Source organism: Mus caroli, chromosome 11, assembly GCF_900094665.2.
Source record: "Mus caroli chromosome 11, CAROLI_EIJ_v1.1, whole genome shotgun sequence".
NCBI classification, from domain to species: domain Eukaryota; kingdom Metazoa; phylum Chordata; class Mammalia; order Rodentia; family Muridae; genus Mus; species Mus caroli.
In genome coordinates, this window is record NC_034580.1 from 106,144,218 (window position 1) to 106,160,876 (window position 16,659).

Here is a 16,659-nt window from a genome sequence, read left to right on the forward strand (position 1 = left end):
CTCCCAGTTCTCAACTTTCTGACTAGGACCCATTCATTACTTGAAAATTATTTTACAATATTCTCAAATGCTACTTGCCTTCTTCCAACTTAGCGAAGGATTGTGAGAGAGACTGAACATCTTCTTTTGGAATTTTAAAAGCCAAAATAGAAGAAAAGCTGAAAAACAAAGATAAAATGCAGGAGGATGGCATGGCAAACTTAACTACTGTGTTTGCTTGAATGCTAAAGCTTAAAACTTTTTAAGTTTAAATTTAAATTCTAATAATCTACTTGATATTCATTTTCCTAAAACCTGTGTGCAGAATGACAGGATCATATCATGGGACCCCCCTGAAACAACTACAAGCCTCTCTTCTGGCAGCATAGCCCTGTGCTGCTGACAACACAGCACATCAAGGTAAAAGAGTCGGAGACACAGACAGAAAATACAACTGAAAACGTAAATGTTTATGATTTCCTGTCGCAGGATATTTGATCACTCTGTGAATCCTGACAGTAAAGCCTGTTTCTAGTTTCAGTGTGGCTCAACGTGAGCACACACCTTTAATCCAAGAGTGGGAGACTGTGTCCTGGAAATGCTGTTTCTAGTTGTGGTGAGGCTCAGCCCTGGCACCCACCTTCAGTCTGAGAGCTTCCTGTTTACTGTAAACAAGACTGAATAAAGCCTGCTAAAGCTCAAGAGACAGAGCAAGCAGCCAGCTGACAGGGAGGGAACACAGGAAAAAACCATAGAGACTGAGAGGAAATCAGGAGGACAGACAGAGACACACACAGGAAGTAGAAAGGAGGGACACTCAGTTGGGAGGGTTTTTAAGGCAGTGTGGAAAGGAACTCCCCCCCACCCCCTTCTGGGACACGGACTGAGGAGGAAGGTCAGCTGGGTGCTTTCTCTGCCGCACTGAGCTGGCAGATCACAGCATCTGGGTCCTAAATCATCATTTGGTAAAAATCAAACGTTTGGGATTTTGTTTTTAAAACAATTTCAACTTTATAAAGAGTATTAAATATATTTAAAAAGTTGTTACCTCTCTTGGCGGCTTGCATTTGGGAAAATATATTGAATTTCTCTTTGAAGGCGATCTACTTCCAGGTTTTCTATCCAGTCCTTTAATTTAATTTCCAAAAAGTAGCCTTTCCCAAACTTACTCTTCAGATGTTGTACTGTTCCAATACATCTGAAATAATTTTTAAAAGAAAGAGCTAAAGGCTGGACCGCTTTCAAAGAATGATTTCTTGCTTAAATCTCTACCACATTTGTTTTTAATAAAATGACTCTGGCAATCTTTTACATGTATAGAAAAGTTGCAAACATCATGCAGCATGCTCAGACACTCTGTATCATGTCTTGTTTTCCCTAATACTTTCTTCTTCTATTCTTATGACAAGTGTGTCAAATCAAGCGACCTCTGTCACACAAATCCAGCCAGGGTCAGACCTGAGCTGACTCTGCTGTTTTCTGTTACTGTTTTTTGTTCCAGCAGTCTATCCCAAGCTACACCTAGTTTCCAAGACTCTATCCCAAGCTACACCTAGTTTCCAAGACTCTATCCCAAGCTACACCTAGTTTCCAGGAGTCTATCCCAAGCTATACCTAGTTTCCAGGAGTCTATCCTAAGCTATACCTAGTTTCCAGGACTCTATCCCAAGCTACTCCTGGTTTCTAGGAGTCTATCCCAAGCTACACCTAGTTTCCAGGATTCTATCCCAAGCTACTCCTAGTTTCCAGGATTCTATCCCAAGCTACTCCTGGTTTCCAGGACTCTATCCCAAGCTACTCCTGGTTTCCAGGAGTCTATCCCAAGCTACTCCTGGTTTCCAGGAGTCTATCCCAAGCTATTCCTAGTTTCCAGGAGTCAATCTGTGTTCATTTTTGTGTTACAATAGGCTTCTGAGCTGTGGACAGAGAGCCACATCTAAGCGTGGTCTCCCTGCACTGTGGCATACTGCAGGCTGTGCAGAGTCTGCCCAGAGCCCAAGTCTGTAAGCTTTCCAACTGTGAACTTTACTGCTCACAGTTCTTTCTCCTTCCCTCACTCAGCTTCTAGGAGAAACTGGTGACATGCGGCATTAACCTGAGAGAGAGAGGGTAAGCTGCCTTTGAAGGAATGTGACAGACAGATTACTTGGAATCACTGTGTAAGGAAAACGTGTCTTTTTACACACACTTATTTATTCAATCAACCATTTCTTTATGCACATATAAACTCAGATAGTTATTTTATACTTTGTGTTATGATTCAAAACAATGTCCATTATTGTAAAATAGTCTGATAACTTTTAAATAACAAACACAATAATAAAAACATGCTAATGTAGGTAGCTGGACATATTTTGTAAAATATAGATAGATATATGCATTTCCAAATATAGATAGATATATGTATTTCCAAAAAGTTCTATACAAAACTGATTTTTAAAACTAAAAGTTTTGACATTTCAAACTAATGCACAGTTCTCTACATTTTAAAAAGATCACATTCAAAACTCTACCCTCCCTCTCTTTCTCTGAAAGATATGCTGTTTAAACATCTACCTTAGCTGCCCAGATACCATGATGGCCACTCTGTCACATACAGCCTCTGCCTCTTCCATGTAATGAGTAGTCAGGAGGGCGGCCCGCTTTTTGTTTTTAAATGCAGTTCGAATAGCTCTCCTATAAAATATAAATAAACTTTAAGTAAGAGAAATACACCTGCTTGAATCTGGAAATAAGTCGTTTCCCAAAACTCAGCTATTTGACTACAATTTAGCCATTATCAACTGCTGTAAACGACTGCATCATAGCAAACTATGCTGGCTCGTCTACCTTACTCTCCCTTAGTCTGAAACTTGACAAATGCAAAGAGCCCTCACTATTTCAAAGGTATCCATGAGGTGAGAGTGAGATACCCAGGCTAGTGGAAGGGCTCGGAGGTAGAGCCCTTGTTTATGATGCACAATATTTTGGTCTCCATCCCCAGCAATAAGCAAAAAGAGAAAAAAAAGTAAAGAAAGTACAAAAGCATGAAAGAATGAATGAATCAATTATGATAAAATATGATTTTGTTACAAAAAAGGTACATACTCATAAAATTAATATATACCTAAATTAAACCTTATACTTGATAAGTAGAAATTAAGAACTAAAAATTATTCAACCAACTAGTACTTTAAATTACTTCAACAAATTACAACATGAATTCAATACAATAATATGAAAAACATAATTTTCTATTAAGTGACTAAGAAAAAAATCTTCCAAAATTAGTTCAGAAAGTAGAATTATTTATTTTAGTAACCAGCTGTGTGTTCATTTCTGTTCTGTAATATATAAAATATCATTAGTATTTCACCAAAGAGATGATAAAAGCTTTAGAAGTTTACATATTTAATTGCTATTTTATACAATCAAGATGTACACATCACTAACGGGAAGCTATTGGTCACAGTGACTCTAACCCATGATGCAGTGCGCCAAGCGGCAAGTGTCTGCGGTGTCACACTCACCACATGTGCTGCTTGGCTCTTGGGTCCATGCCTGTGGACGGCTCATCCAGCAGAGTCACCTGAGGATTCCCCAGCATACTGAGAGCAAAACACAGCTAGAGGGGAGGAAGGGGAGGCGGGACTAAGTTATTCTGCCCAGAGAGCAATGGCTCTCAGCTAATGAAATACATGTCTCTGCCATCTGATGAAGAATACCTTTCGCTTGATCCCTGCAGGTAGTTTCTTTACAGGCTTCTGAAGATGTTCTTTCAAATCAAGGGCTTTTGTTATTCTGCAAAATAGCCAACACGAAATTATGTACCTGGATCTGCACTAATACAAGTATGTTATGTATAATCATTTATGCTCTTCTCTCTAAAAGTATCACTTAGGTAATGTCAATTAGGTAAGGAAAAAAACTCCAGTTTTCATCATTGTAAACAAATTAACTGTTTTTAGAAATAATCCAATTAATTTGAGTATTACTTATGGTACATTCTTCCTATAATTAGAAATAGGAAATCTGAACCATGCTGGCATGTTGGGCAATGTTTTTAACCTAAGCACCTAAGAGCAGATGCATGCAGATCTCTGAGTTTAAGGCTGGCTGGGGCAGCCATAGCAAGGCTGTCGCAAAAAAAACCAAAAAAACAAAAAAGCAAAACAAAAAAAACAAAAAAACAAAACAAAAAAAGAATCATAGAGGAGCTGATTTTGTCATAACTTTGTAAAGAACAAATGAAAAGCAATGGTCATTTTTGTATGGAAACTATAATCTACAAAGAAGGCTGGCTTTAGAATTTGAAGACTTTGGAATGTGCGTTCCTGCCCCCAAGTAGCAAAGGCAATTTACCGGCTGATGACCTCCTTCATGTCACCGGGACTCATTCCTTTCACAGCTCCGTAAATCTCAAAATGTTCCTGTAGAGTGAGATCTGGCCACAGTGGGTTTGTCTGAGGGCAGTAACCCATACACTTAATGGATTCATCATCTTCACTTGAATGTGAACCATAATCTCCTAGAAAGATCTAAAAAAATGCAACCACATTTTAGTATCTTTGCTTTGTCTTGTGAAGAAGATAGTAAGTAGATTCTTTAAAACTCCTTCCCTAAGTCACAGTGATATCTGTCCAGTGTTCTAACGCTTTTTAAAGGTGCAAGGCCACACATAGCTAAGTCAGAATTTAGAGATTCAGTCAGACAAGGCGGTAATTCTACACTGGTGGGTGGGAAATCAAGTCCCCTTTTTAAAGTATTGTCATCAGGGGCTTCATTGAAATGTTATATTTAAACTAATGAGTTAAGTAAAATAAATTCCTTGTGTTTCTCAGACATAAGGTGTAATTGACATAAAAATTAATCTTAGGCAAAATCTCAAAGAAAGGAGTATTCCTGGTAATTCACAGAACAGTAGTGTGAGGAGAGTGAACGGGAGCAGGAAGGAGAAGCATGTGGATGTGGGGTCATGAGCACGCTGCAGACTCACCGACAGGGCCCACGCTAACCTGCCTATCTCCAGAGATTACCATACCTGTCTTCATAAGTAGGCAGATAAATCTACCCTGAGTGTAAAGAATTAATAAAAGCAGAACTATATATGTCTATTTGTGTGTGAAATTTTCATACATATTACTTTCAGATGACCAAAGACCTTAGTCTCATAAATCCATACTAAAAATACTAAAACACATAAAGTTTGACCATCCAATTCATAATTTCTCACTAGTGAACTTATATTAATTAAAAATATGTCATAGCAGACATAACCCACAGTTGTGCATACCATACCTTGCCTGAAGTTGGTTCAACATCCCCAACCAGAATATTAATAATTGTGCTTTTGCCAGCACCATTTGGACCCAACAGTCCCAAGATCTCTCCTATAGATATTGGGAAAAAATTATATATTAAAGTCAAACTAAAAACAGAAATTACTCTTTTGGAAAACTTGCTTAGGAAAAATAAATACCAACCTTTTTTCACACAGAAAGAGATGTATTTTGTTGCTACTTTTGTTGTTTTTCTTGAATGAAGAAAATCTTTCTTGTCATCATATTCTTTATGCAAATTGCATACCATAATGGCTGGCTTCTAATAAGGAAAACAGCTTTTAAATAGAGTCGCAAATTAGATGTCTATCATTTCCTATCGCAGATAAGTACCCTAATAACTAAATTCACCTCTAAGAGGGCAGTGTAAAATAAATTTTACAGTCATATGTGATAAAAAGTGTTTCTTCTTCATTCCAGTGCCTTGGTAATCTACCATTTGAGACAAAATGTGACATAACAATAAGGAGCAAGTTACCTCCTCACAACACTGGCAACCCATCAGCTCTTTAACCTTCAGTCTTTCAGCTTTGACATCTTCATCTTCATCCTCATTGATGGGTGGTTCTGGAAACTTCTTATTTTTGGCCTTTTGTGAAAGGGCCCTAAGCACATACAAATAGTAGATGGTTACATAACTGAATACGAAGACATTTATTAGATAGTTACATAATTAAAATACTAAAAAAATTGGGCACTAGACAGATAAAATGTACCAACATGGTTTAAAAGAACACCAACATGAGACCTAATGTTACCTCTTAAAAGTAGAATTACTAATGGTACTGCTCATTGACTGTTAGTGCTTAAGTGACATTATTCAAAGCCAATCAGTTACAACATTTTATATATATATATATATATATATATATATATATATATATATATATATATATATAACTGGTATGTTCAAAGTGTTATTCCACAGGGAGAGGGGGGATCTACGGGTTAAAGAGCTGTCTCTGTGGTTAAAAGCAGGGGCCATGAATTTGGTTCCCAACACTCACAGCAGGCAGCTCAAAACTCCCGATAACGCAAGCTTTAAAGGATCCAATGCCCTCTTTGGCCTTGACTTTCACTCACACAGACATACACATATACACATCATTTTAAAAAACATATTTAATTGAAATATGCATATTTTCTCCAGAGATATTGCAGTGTGAGTATACATAAAGCTGTCTAGGAAGAGTAGATAAGGCTGAAATCAAAATCCAAAAAAAATACTTGATCTAATGGCAGATGGGGAAAGAAGTGCTTGCAAAGAGAATCCTGAGTAGGAAGAGAGGTAATGGAAAGTGACCGTATAAGAAACAAAGGGAAAGTAGAAAAGCAGAAGGGAGGAAGGGCTCGTCAACCAAGGGACCAAGTCATCTAAGCCCAGCAGACAAAGCAGAGAGACTGAAGACACTGCAGGTGAAGAAAGCCCAGGTTATACAAAACTAAGGAGTCAATGGGACAGAAACAATGCAAGACAGAAGGCATTTGACTATAAAACAAACAAAGGTATAATATAAAGAGACAAATGGATTTATACTTGAAAAAGATTTTTTAGGTCCTTTTCCGTATGAAAGAAAGTGGTAATTCCTCTTTTCTGAAGTAAGAATATGAAGGAAGGGGCTGGAGAAATGGCTTATTTGGTGAGGAGCTTGCCATATAAGAATGAGGCCCTGAGTTTGGAGCCATAACATGTATTTTTAAAACTGGGTGTGGCAGCACAGTCCTGAAGTCAGAAAGACTGAGGAAGACACCAAACATCCGGCCTTCACATACACATGCACAGCACATACACATGAATACATACATACAAACACACATATGTGATTCAGGATGATACAGAAAGAGAAAACAGAGCAACATCCTTAAGTGCATGGAATAAATGATTCATTACAGAAAGCCAGCTTTTCCTCTGGGACATGGCAAAAGCACTGGTCAACGTGGATAAATCCGCAGATACTTGCAATGAAGTTAATTAAGGTCTGGGGTCCTTGTGCTCACAGATAAGCACTAGGGAAACCAGGAATTCTAAGCACTCAGGCTTCAAGGAGAGATGTGCACATGTTCTCTACCCAGAAGGCTGCGAGTGGTTGCTAATAGCCTGGTAATCTGTGCTATCTGCAGGACCAGGTCACACCAAAAATCACCCCGCATATGCCCCAACTGTTATGTTAAGCCAGACTCTTCCTGTCTAGACCTTTATCCTGAACAATGTTTCTCAGTCAAGAAAACCCATCCTCGGGGGAGACGTCACAGGTACTTTGAAGCTTTGTAAGACCACCCCTCTTAAACTATAGAAACCATCTTTAGGGAAGACATCATTGTTTGGTTGGAACCCCTGCTCATCCCCTGTACAACCTAAGAAGCTCCACTTGCTCTTCATCCCCCAACCCCAACGGGAAGGAGACCTTGCACTAGGACCCATATACTCACTGGCATTAACACAGGCACATGACGTCACTGACCTCCACCTGGGAGATTGGTGAACCCACCCAAGAGCTGCCTCTCAATCAACCTGCCCTTAGACTCTTGATTTCGCTTGAATTGATTCATTTCGTTAACTGAAAGCCCTACTAATCACAGGTCCTTTGCAGAAGAAGTCCAATGTGGTCAATCCTTAAGCTTTATTACACACATGGAATTGAAATAAATGTTCCCAGAAAACTGTGTCCCAAAGTTGAACTTAAATATGTATAAAATAAACTGCCTGTTGTCAGACTCTACAAGTTTGAACTAACACCACCGAACTAGGTCATGCTGAACCGGATCACCTTCTTCTTGCCTCATGCAGATTGTTAATCTGCCGGCTGTGGCATTTGCAGAGATCACACACACATACACAAAATCAAGTACTATATTTTCAGAGATAAATGGCAATATTTCACTAAGAAGTAGGATGCCAGGTGATTTGGGGAATTTGAAGAATACAGAAAGAGACTAGAGTAACAAGTAAGAAGTTTAACTAGGAAACGTTATAGGCTACCAAGCAGGATCAAACAGAGCTTATTTTGTACAGTAAACATATGCTACTACCAAATTATTTTATGTCATTTTTTATTCAAAAGAAATATAATTTTAGCAGATAGTGCAAAGAGCTATGAAGCTGAGAATAATGAAAGAGGCAAACCATATGAATAAAGTAGGTGGTGTCAGAGAGAACAAACACAAACAGGAGCTACTGGACACATAGTTACAATGGGAGAAGCTCTGGGACATGAAGTCATAGGAAGAAAAGCCCAACAGGATTAAGAAATGAGAAGGAGGGGTGTGAGAATTATCGGTGAAATCTGACACTGGCATTTATGACGCTACAAGTGTAAGAATTCTGTCACCCTGCACAAAATAAGCTCCAAGTGGATCGAAGATGGCAATGTGAAACCAGAAATGCTTAAGCTGTGGGAAGCACTATGGACAGTTCCCTGCAGCACTGGGCTGTAGAAGATGTATCGAGGCTAACAACTAACTAGTGAGATCTCATGAAACTAAAAAGCTTCAGTACAGACAAGAAAACCATCAATCAAGTGAAGAAAAAACATACAGAAGAGAATCTTTGACAGACAGACTTCTGACAGAGAGTAATATGAAAATATATAAAGAATTAAAAACAAAGTCATGGAAACAAATGGTTAAACTAAAAAAACGGGGTGGGAATCTAAACAGAGTCTCTCCCGAGAAGGAGTAAAGATGCTTAAGAAATACCTCAAAGAGTGTTCAGCATCCTTGGCAATTAGGAAACTGCAAATTAAAACAACTGCCATTTTGGGCTGGAGAGATGGCTCAGCCATTAAGAGCACTGGCTGCTCTTCCAGAGGTCCTGAGTTCAATCCCCAGCAACCACATGGTGGCTCACAACCATCTGTAATGGGATCCAATGCTCTCATCTGGTGTGTCTGAAATCAACTGCCATTTCATCTTCACCCCATAAGAATGACTAAGGTCAAGGGAGCAGCTGACAATAAGAAGTGCTGGCAGAGCTGTGAGGAAAAGGACTTTAATTCTCTACAGTAGGAACACAGACTGGTGCAACCACTTTGGAAATAAAGATGGAGAAGCGTCAAAGAGGTAAGAAAAACCTACCATATGACCAAGGAACTCCGAGTCACCACGGACCCAACGTCCTACTGCACAGATATTGGTAAGCAATGCTCACTGCTGCCCTATCCACACTAGACAGACATAGGAAGAACATGAATGCCCTTTAACGCATGAATGATGATGACAATGTGGCACATATACACTTTGAACACTACTCAGCTATAAAGAATGGCTGGAACTAGGAAAGACCTTACTAAGTGAGGTGACCCCCAGAATACAAGTATCATATATTCTCTGTCTTCTGCAGTTCCCAGCTCCAAGTCTTCATTTACAAAAAGCATTACAGAAATGCTCACACTTAAAATGCAGAGGATACAAGATCACGTCCCAGCTATATCTACAACACAAGCACTGCACTTATGGCCCAAGGAACATTGCAGAAAGAGAAGGAAAAAGATTAAGGTCATAGGAAGCTGAAGTTGGCTGTGTGATTGTGTCTCCTGAAAATTTCTGAGGCAATACTCATGAAGTCCATGCATCAAGATGGATGTCGGAACAAGACCTGTATAACACTGATACCAATGGATATGTTAACATGCAAAAAGGAAAGCTGGTGGGTCTCAAAGTCTCCCCAGTTGGCTATCTAATAAATATTTATACATAAATATATATAATGCATAATGTTACATATTATAAAATTATAATATGTCATATATTATAATATTGATAATAAATATATTTTATATAAACAAATATTTATAAATATTTATATAATATAAATACATAAATAAATATAAAATATAATAAAATAAACAGAAATTAAAATATTTAAAATTATAAAAATTATGTTTATTATAAGTATATATAAGTAAATATAAACAATAATTAAATATAATGATATTAAGAGAGAGCAACAGAATGAATGACAAGGGATGGAGGGAGAGGGGAAAGAGGAAAGTGACGTAATTATAATTTAAAAATCAAAGAAGTACTATAAAATTAAAAGCTGGTACATGGCCCTGACATAAGTTCTGTGGGTGAAGTAGGGTGCAGATTGGAAAACAAGAGTTGAGGTATTAGAAAGAAGGGTCTGTGGATATAGCAATCTTCTCCACAAACCTCAGCAGGACTAGAGAGAGGCAGAGTAAGGAGAGGCAGACCTGAGCGCCTCAGTGCAGAAGGAAATGCAGAGCTTAGTCAGCATCATACACTTGTCTGAGCTACTCAAGGTTTATAGACATTCATAGTCTAGTGCGAGAACTAGAAGAGCTAGAGGTCTACTGACTACCTACAGTGTGCAGTGTTTCAGATACATTAACACCCTGGCAAACAAGCATGAGAACTAGACAGCAACACACACCAACTGTGCACTGCTGCTTATAGATATTAAAAGTCGCGATGCAGAAGTGTGAGGGTTACAGACGAGAAGCTGCAGACTTGTTTATTATCAATAACCATGTTTCACTAAGTAACAAAGCTTCTGTAAGTTTGGAGAAAATACTTGGAATTCACATAGCCATCTACAAAACACATAAAAAATGTTACAACTCAATAATATAAATACAATGAAACCAATTTTTAAAATGTTAACAGAAATTTTTAATAGAAATAGGCATTTCTCTCAGAAGACATTAAAATGACAACAAGCATATAACAAGGTGATCACAATGTTATCTGTCAAAATGAATTTTAAAAAGGTAAAGAAGCATTGCTAACTGTAAGACTGTATGAGCTACGTAAGAATTTGCAGATCAGTTCCTACTGAGCCCCGAGAAGGCTCAGCAGGAGAAGGTGTCCGCTGCCAAGCCTCACGACCTACAGTCAGTCCCTGAGACGCACAGGGCTGAGGGAGCTTCTGCCAGCTGTCCTCTGCGTGCCACGCGCACTCTGTGGCTTATGTACACCCACAAACCAACACAATAAATACTAGTGTAATAAAAGTGGATAACTCACATGCTGACAACCTGATTTCTTTAAACATTACTGTGCCCAGTACAGTAAAAGGCAGATAACTGTACAACCTAAGTTCACTGAAAGTACTTAATAGAGCCACAGTCTTCAATGGCTCAAATTTCAAATATACCTTCTAATTTTTCTTAAACAAACGTTTATATGTATTACATAAATATTCAGAATGAACATGCAAGTAACCATTTGAAGGACACTATGTATTCATGTTTAGTTTGCAAAAAAAGAAAATTATACTGAACATAAGAATGAAAACCAAAAATTGACTACATTCTATATATAACTCCAGTAATATATAATGATCAGAACAGGCAAACTTCATAAATGTAGGAGATTAGTGGTCGCACAGGGCTTAAAAGCGTGGGAAACTATGGAGGAAAGTGACTGTCAATAGATACTGTCACTCTGAAGTGCTGGAATTGTTTAAATTTATATTGATGTTTAAAATGATAATTCTAATTCTATAAATTTATCAATATTATAATGCTTAAGTTTTAAAAAATTAACTAACCTGAAAAATGGATCCTTTCTTATAGATCTGCCTCCGTGTTTTTTCTCATAGTGTTGTAAGAGGAAAATCCACAGTATACACTGCAGGTAGGGCTAAGAAAAAAGTAGGTACCAGCTTAGGACTAAGTCAGCTTTTCTTCCCCAACAGAACCCAAACTGCACAGCTCAGGTCTTTACTCTAACCAGATGGAAGAACTCCAACTGTTTTATGTTTGCCATAATAAAGACATTTAAAAGTAGCTTGTCTTATTTAGTTTCTTGGTGCTTGAGGTTGAACTCCGGGCTTCACGTACACAGAGCTTTTATTATTCTATTAACAGGAACCCCAGTCATATACTGTAATACTAACAAAGTAATGTTGTTTCCCATAAAATAATTTTTCTTATATTTCTGCCCCTAAAAATTCATTTACTATCAGTTTTACAAAATATAATCAAGATAAAAACTTAGCTGGGAATCTATCACTGGCTTTTAATCTCAACACTAAGAAATTTAGGCAGAAGGATCCTAAGACCAAGGCCAACCTGAGCAATCTAAGACCCTGTCTCACAAACAACAAAAGGCTATGTTCTTCCTTGGAGGAAGCCCGTTTTATTAAAACAGAATTGGTAGCATGGAAAAGTCAAATATGTTGAAATGAAGGTAGTTGGAAAATAAAAGGTATTACCACAAAATGTAGACTCACTAGAATTAATACACTTAATTTATGGGCTTGTCCTATACCTAACAGGACAAAAACTAAAAATAATCAAAGCACAGACAACCAAGTCATTCTCTTCTAACTCACTCTGGACCCTGGGGATGACCTCATGCTGCAGAGCAGCCACCTACTAAGTGCTGAGCCGCCACCTACTAAGTGCTGAGCCTCCACCTACTAAGTGCTGAGCCGCCACCTACTAAGTGTTGGCATCCTAGGAGTGCAGCATCATAGCTGCCTGTGACTGTGCTAAGGATCAAACCAACAACTCCATGTGTAAGGCACTATGTAATTGTGGGCAGCAACTGATCCTGGGTCCTCTGGAAAAGCAGCCATTGCTCTTAGCCATCCCTCCAGCCCCAATAATACTCTTACAAGGACACACAAACACACAAGAATAGTTTTTGTTGTTTCTTACCATGATTACAGCAACTAAAAGTCTATCCCAGGGATTGTAGGTATTCTCATTTTTTGGCATATTCTTCCAAGAACCCTACAACAAAACATTTTTGTAATGTATATGCACAAATCTTTGGATTTAAAATGTTAAATATATTTTAGTCATAAATTGTGATCTCTATAAATAACTTGTTCCTATTAATAAGCTATATCTTATGTTATATCTAGCTTAAAATCTTCCTTGCCAAAAATATTTCTGGGGGCAAGGATAGTCAAACGTATTAAACTCACGTGGGGAAAAATTATCCAGCGATCATAAAGTGTAAATTTACTGCTTACTTAATTAAAATGCTTATTAATTCCTTGAGAATATCACACAATATAGTTTGTTCATAGTCACCCCTACTCCTACCAACTACTTATTGTTTTCCTAATAAAGTGGAAATGGCTTACCTATGCTCACAGCTAACCTGATTTTCTCCTTTATGTTTTCCTGTGGGAGGGTATCTCCTACACTTCTCTTATCACTTTATATATAATACATTACTTAATCCTTGAGGAATGCGTAAACATAAAACTGACTAAAGCCAGGCCATACATCAGACTATGCATATCGAACTGAGCATCAGAAACCATGTAGTGACTGTAGCTTTCCTCCTTTGACAGCCTGAAGTCATACTTGGGAAGACCTGCTATTTAAACCCCTGTGCTTCCCGTGTTTCCAGCAGCAGCAGGTAATCTGATCTGTTACTATCTTCAGTACAAGAACCGAGACAGTAAAGATTATGAAATGTATATTTAGACTCTAGACTCTCTGAAACATCCACTAGACGTACCTTTATGAAAGAAATCAGACAACCCAGGAGTGGGTAGATTGGAATGGCTATGCAGAAGGTGTAATGAAAGACAGCCGTAACTGCATATTGCAGAAAGAAAGTTGTTTCCGTGATTGCCACACAAGCCAATGCAGTCTAAAGAGGAAACAGGAGAAAACAGGTGACAAAGTATTTGATGTCACGTATAAATTTATTTACAAATTGTGCCTCAACATCCAACTAGGCTTTTGATCCTCAAATAAACCATCAGTCAGAGATGGCCCTAAGCCAGGAAGCAGCAGTACACTGACATCATTGTTGGCTGTGAGCATCATGGGCAGCATCCTGCAGAGAGAGGTGGAAGACTGAGGCACCCACAGTTCTCTCCATGGACGCTTCCCTTACAGAAGATTCTCTGTACCCTGTGCTCCAGCACCACAGTGTGCCTGACTTCCCCATGAGCTGATCTGAAACACTGAGATAAGATAAATGTGCGACTTACCACAGAATAGATAAATGACCAAAATTCCTTGGTATTTAAAATTTTCTTGAAGGTGAACGAAGCTATGTACGTGAACAGAATGACCGAGGGCACATAAGCAATGAGACAAAACACCTGGAAATCAGAAACACATGGCTCTATAAAAAGGAGTACTTAATAACAATATAAAACTCACAGCAATATTAAAATATTAAGTAATTTTATTTATCAAATTTCATTTTTAACAAATCATTCCCAAAACTGTCACTGTGGTTATTTAAACAATTACAATCTACAACTCTATTAAGCCAATAAAAATCATGCTTTTAATTTAATGTTTTAAGCAACTCCAAGTAATTTAAGCTGAACATTATTTGTAGTTTTTTATACCAAGTAAAATGTTCTCTCATTATTTCAGCATTAAACTCCATTACAGCTAGTTACAACTATCTATCTCTCAAATACTAGCAACCACTCCTTACAACTTTTTAGATGTATTTAACATGTGCAGTGTGTTGCCTGCTTGCATGTGTATGTACCGTGTGCATGACTAGTGTCATAGAGGCCAGAAGACGGCGTCAGATCCCTTTGAATTGGAGTTATGCATGACTGTGAGCCACCACGTTGGTGTTGGAAACTGACCCCAAGTCCTCTGTAATGGTAACAAAATGATTTTAATTGCTGGGCCAGCTCTCTAGCACTTAGCAAACATTTTAACACATCACACTCAATATAACTTTTTGTTTGTTTGTTTTAATTAGGTTTTTTGTTTTGTTTGAGACAGGGTTTCACAATGTAGTCCTGGCTTGCCTGAAACATAGACCAGTCTGGCCTCAAACTCACAGAGATCTGGCCACCTCTGTCTTTCAAGTGCTGGGATTAAAGGTGAACACTACCACACCTGGCTTTAGTATAACTACTAGGTTTGTTTTACAGGGTGGGAATTAATGTATCAAATACAAATGATCACTAACAAAATGAGGTTTGCATCCAGCATCCTCATATGTGGCTCTGTGTTGTTTTGTTTTGTTTCTACTAAAAACCATAACTAAAGGATTCTTAATTAAACACTTTCACAGATCACAAATGTCAGTTATACATTTCTTTCACATTTTCAGACAAACTTAAAATTTAGGAGAAAGGAGTTTCTTTCCCTGGGTTCCAGATATGGCCCTCTGCTTGAGAACTAGGCAACTCTGAGAACTGGAGCACAGATTCCTGTACCCTTGTGACAAGACAGGCAAACTGCATATGCTGGTAACGCTAGCTCTGAGGTATTATATGACACTCTCTATGACCCCTGCCTACACTGACAACACACATATCCACAAATCCACACACATACATATCCACCCCATTCATACGAATTAAATCAAGTCTTTTTTAAAAACCAATTCCTTTTTCGAACATATTCAGGCATGAGAACCTGGACGGGTGGCTATATTATATATTATATATTATATATTATATATTATATATTATATATTTAGGTGCCTGATGCACGCAACTACTTAGTCTACCTGAAAGACCACAACAGCTTTACAGAGTTACTCTGAAATGATAATTTGCTTTCCTTTTATTTAAAAATAAATATAAACTTGTAGAATACATTGAATTAAGTGTACCATATACAATAAAAGCCATTTGCTTCATTGTGTTTTATAAAGCTAATACACATTATTCAAGCTACAGCTGTCAATAGTCTTATGTAAACGGATTTTAAGAAATATTTACCTATAAAGACCATGAACCCAACAGATGTAAACTTACCACAGCAAGAAATTTTACAGGATAAAAATACAGTCCATGATGAAATGCAAATAAACTTCCCAGCATCAAAATCAGAACAACAAAAAACAAGGGAATATCCACAACAGCTTGTCCAACCCAATAGGCTGATGGCAAAAGACCAGAAAGTTTAAGTTGAGTATAAGCTTTGATCTAAAAAGGAAAGAAAAAATATTAAAATCTTAAACATTTTGTAAACAAAAAACAAGTCAATTATTGTAGAACTTTTCATTTTAATCAACAAAACAAGAAAAGTAACTTCCCACACATTCATTTTAGCCCTTGGGCCCATTTATGAGATTTCACAACGTCAGCAAAGTTTTAAGAATCAGAATATAATAAAACAAAAGGTAACACAGACATGGTGGGCATGTCATCAGTGAGTGGCCAGACACGGTCATGAGACTATGCAGCTGTAAGCGAAGCTCTGTTTAAGTGGAAAGGGCTCTCGTGCTCAGAGTCTATCTTTAACAACAGTACTGGTAAATGCAGCACTAAACAGCTGCCTAGTATCCTCGGGATGTTCACAGAACTTCAGAGTATGTGTGCAACTTTGTGCAAAGAAAATAATTTGGAAACATTTTAAATACTTTTAAAATAACTGCCTACTACATAAGCACATGTTTTCATACTGACATTTCATGTGTGTTAATTCTTAAAGTTTTCCTTCTC

General features: G+C 37.8%; 1 protein-coding gene across 4 annotated transcripts in view; it reads right to left on the reverse strand.

Annotated features, from left to right (window-relative positions):
- Abca5 (ATP binding cassette subfamily A member 5) overlaps positions 1-16,659 on the reverse strand; it is a 73,415-nt gene that overhangs the window by 4,753 nt on the left and 52,003 nt on the right. For all 4 annotated transcript variants that reach the window (XM_021176497.1, XM_029483791.1, XM_029483792.1 and 1 more), the window contains 14 exons: positions 15,970-16,140; positions 14,221-14,334; positions 13,740-13,874; positions 12,923-12,997; positions 11,809-11,900; positions 5,776-5,902; positions 5,442-5,559; positions 5,257-5,348; positions 4,321-4,496; positions 3,684-3,759; positions 3,489-3,583; positions 2,536-2,655; positions 1,028-1,177; positions 79-158 (listed from right to left, as the gene is read on the reverse strand). In XM_021176497.1, the coding sequence (XP_021032156.1) occupies positions 79-158; positions 1,028-1,177; positions 2,536-2,655; positions 3,489-3,583; positions 3,684-3,759; positions 4,321-4,496; positions 5,257-5,348; positions 5,442-5,559; positions 5,776-5,902; positions 11,809-11,900; positions 12,923-12,997; positions 13,740-13,874; positions 14,221-14,334; positions 15,970-16,140 (1,621 nt within the window). The remainder of the gene's footprint in view (positions 1-78; positions 159-1,027; positions 1,178-2,535; positions 2,656-3,488; positions 3,584-3,683; positions 3,760-4,320; positions 4,497-5,256; positions 5,349-5,441; positions 5,560-5,775; positions 5,903-11,808; positions 11,901-12,922; positions 12,998-13,739; positions 13,875-14,220; positions 14,335-15,969; positions 16,141-16,659) is intronic.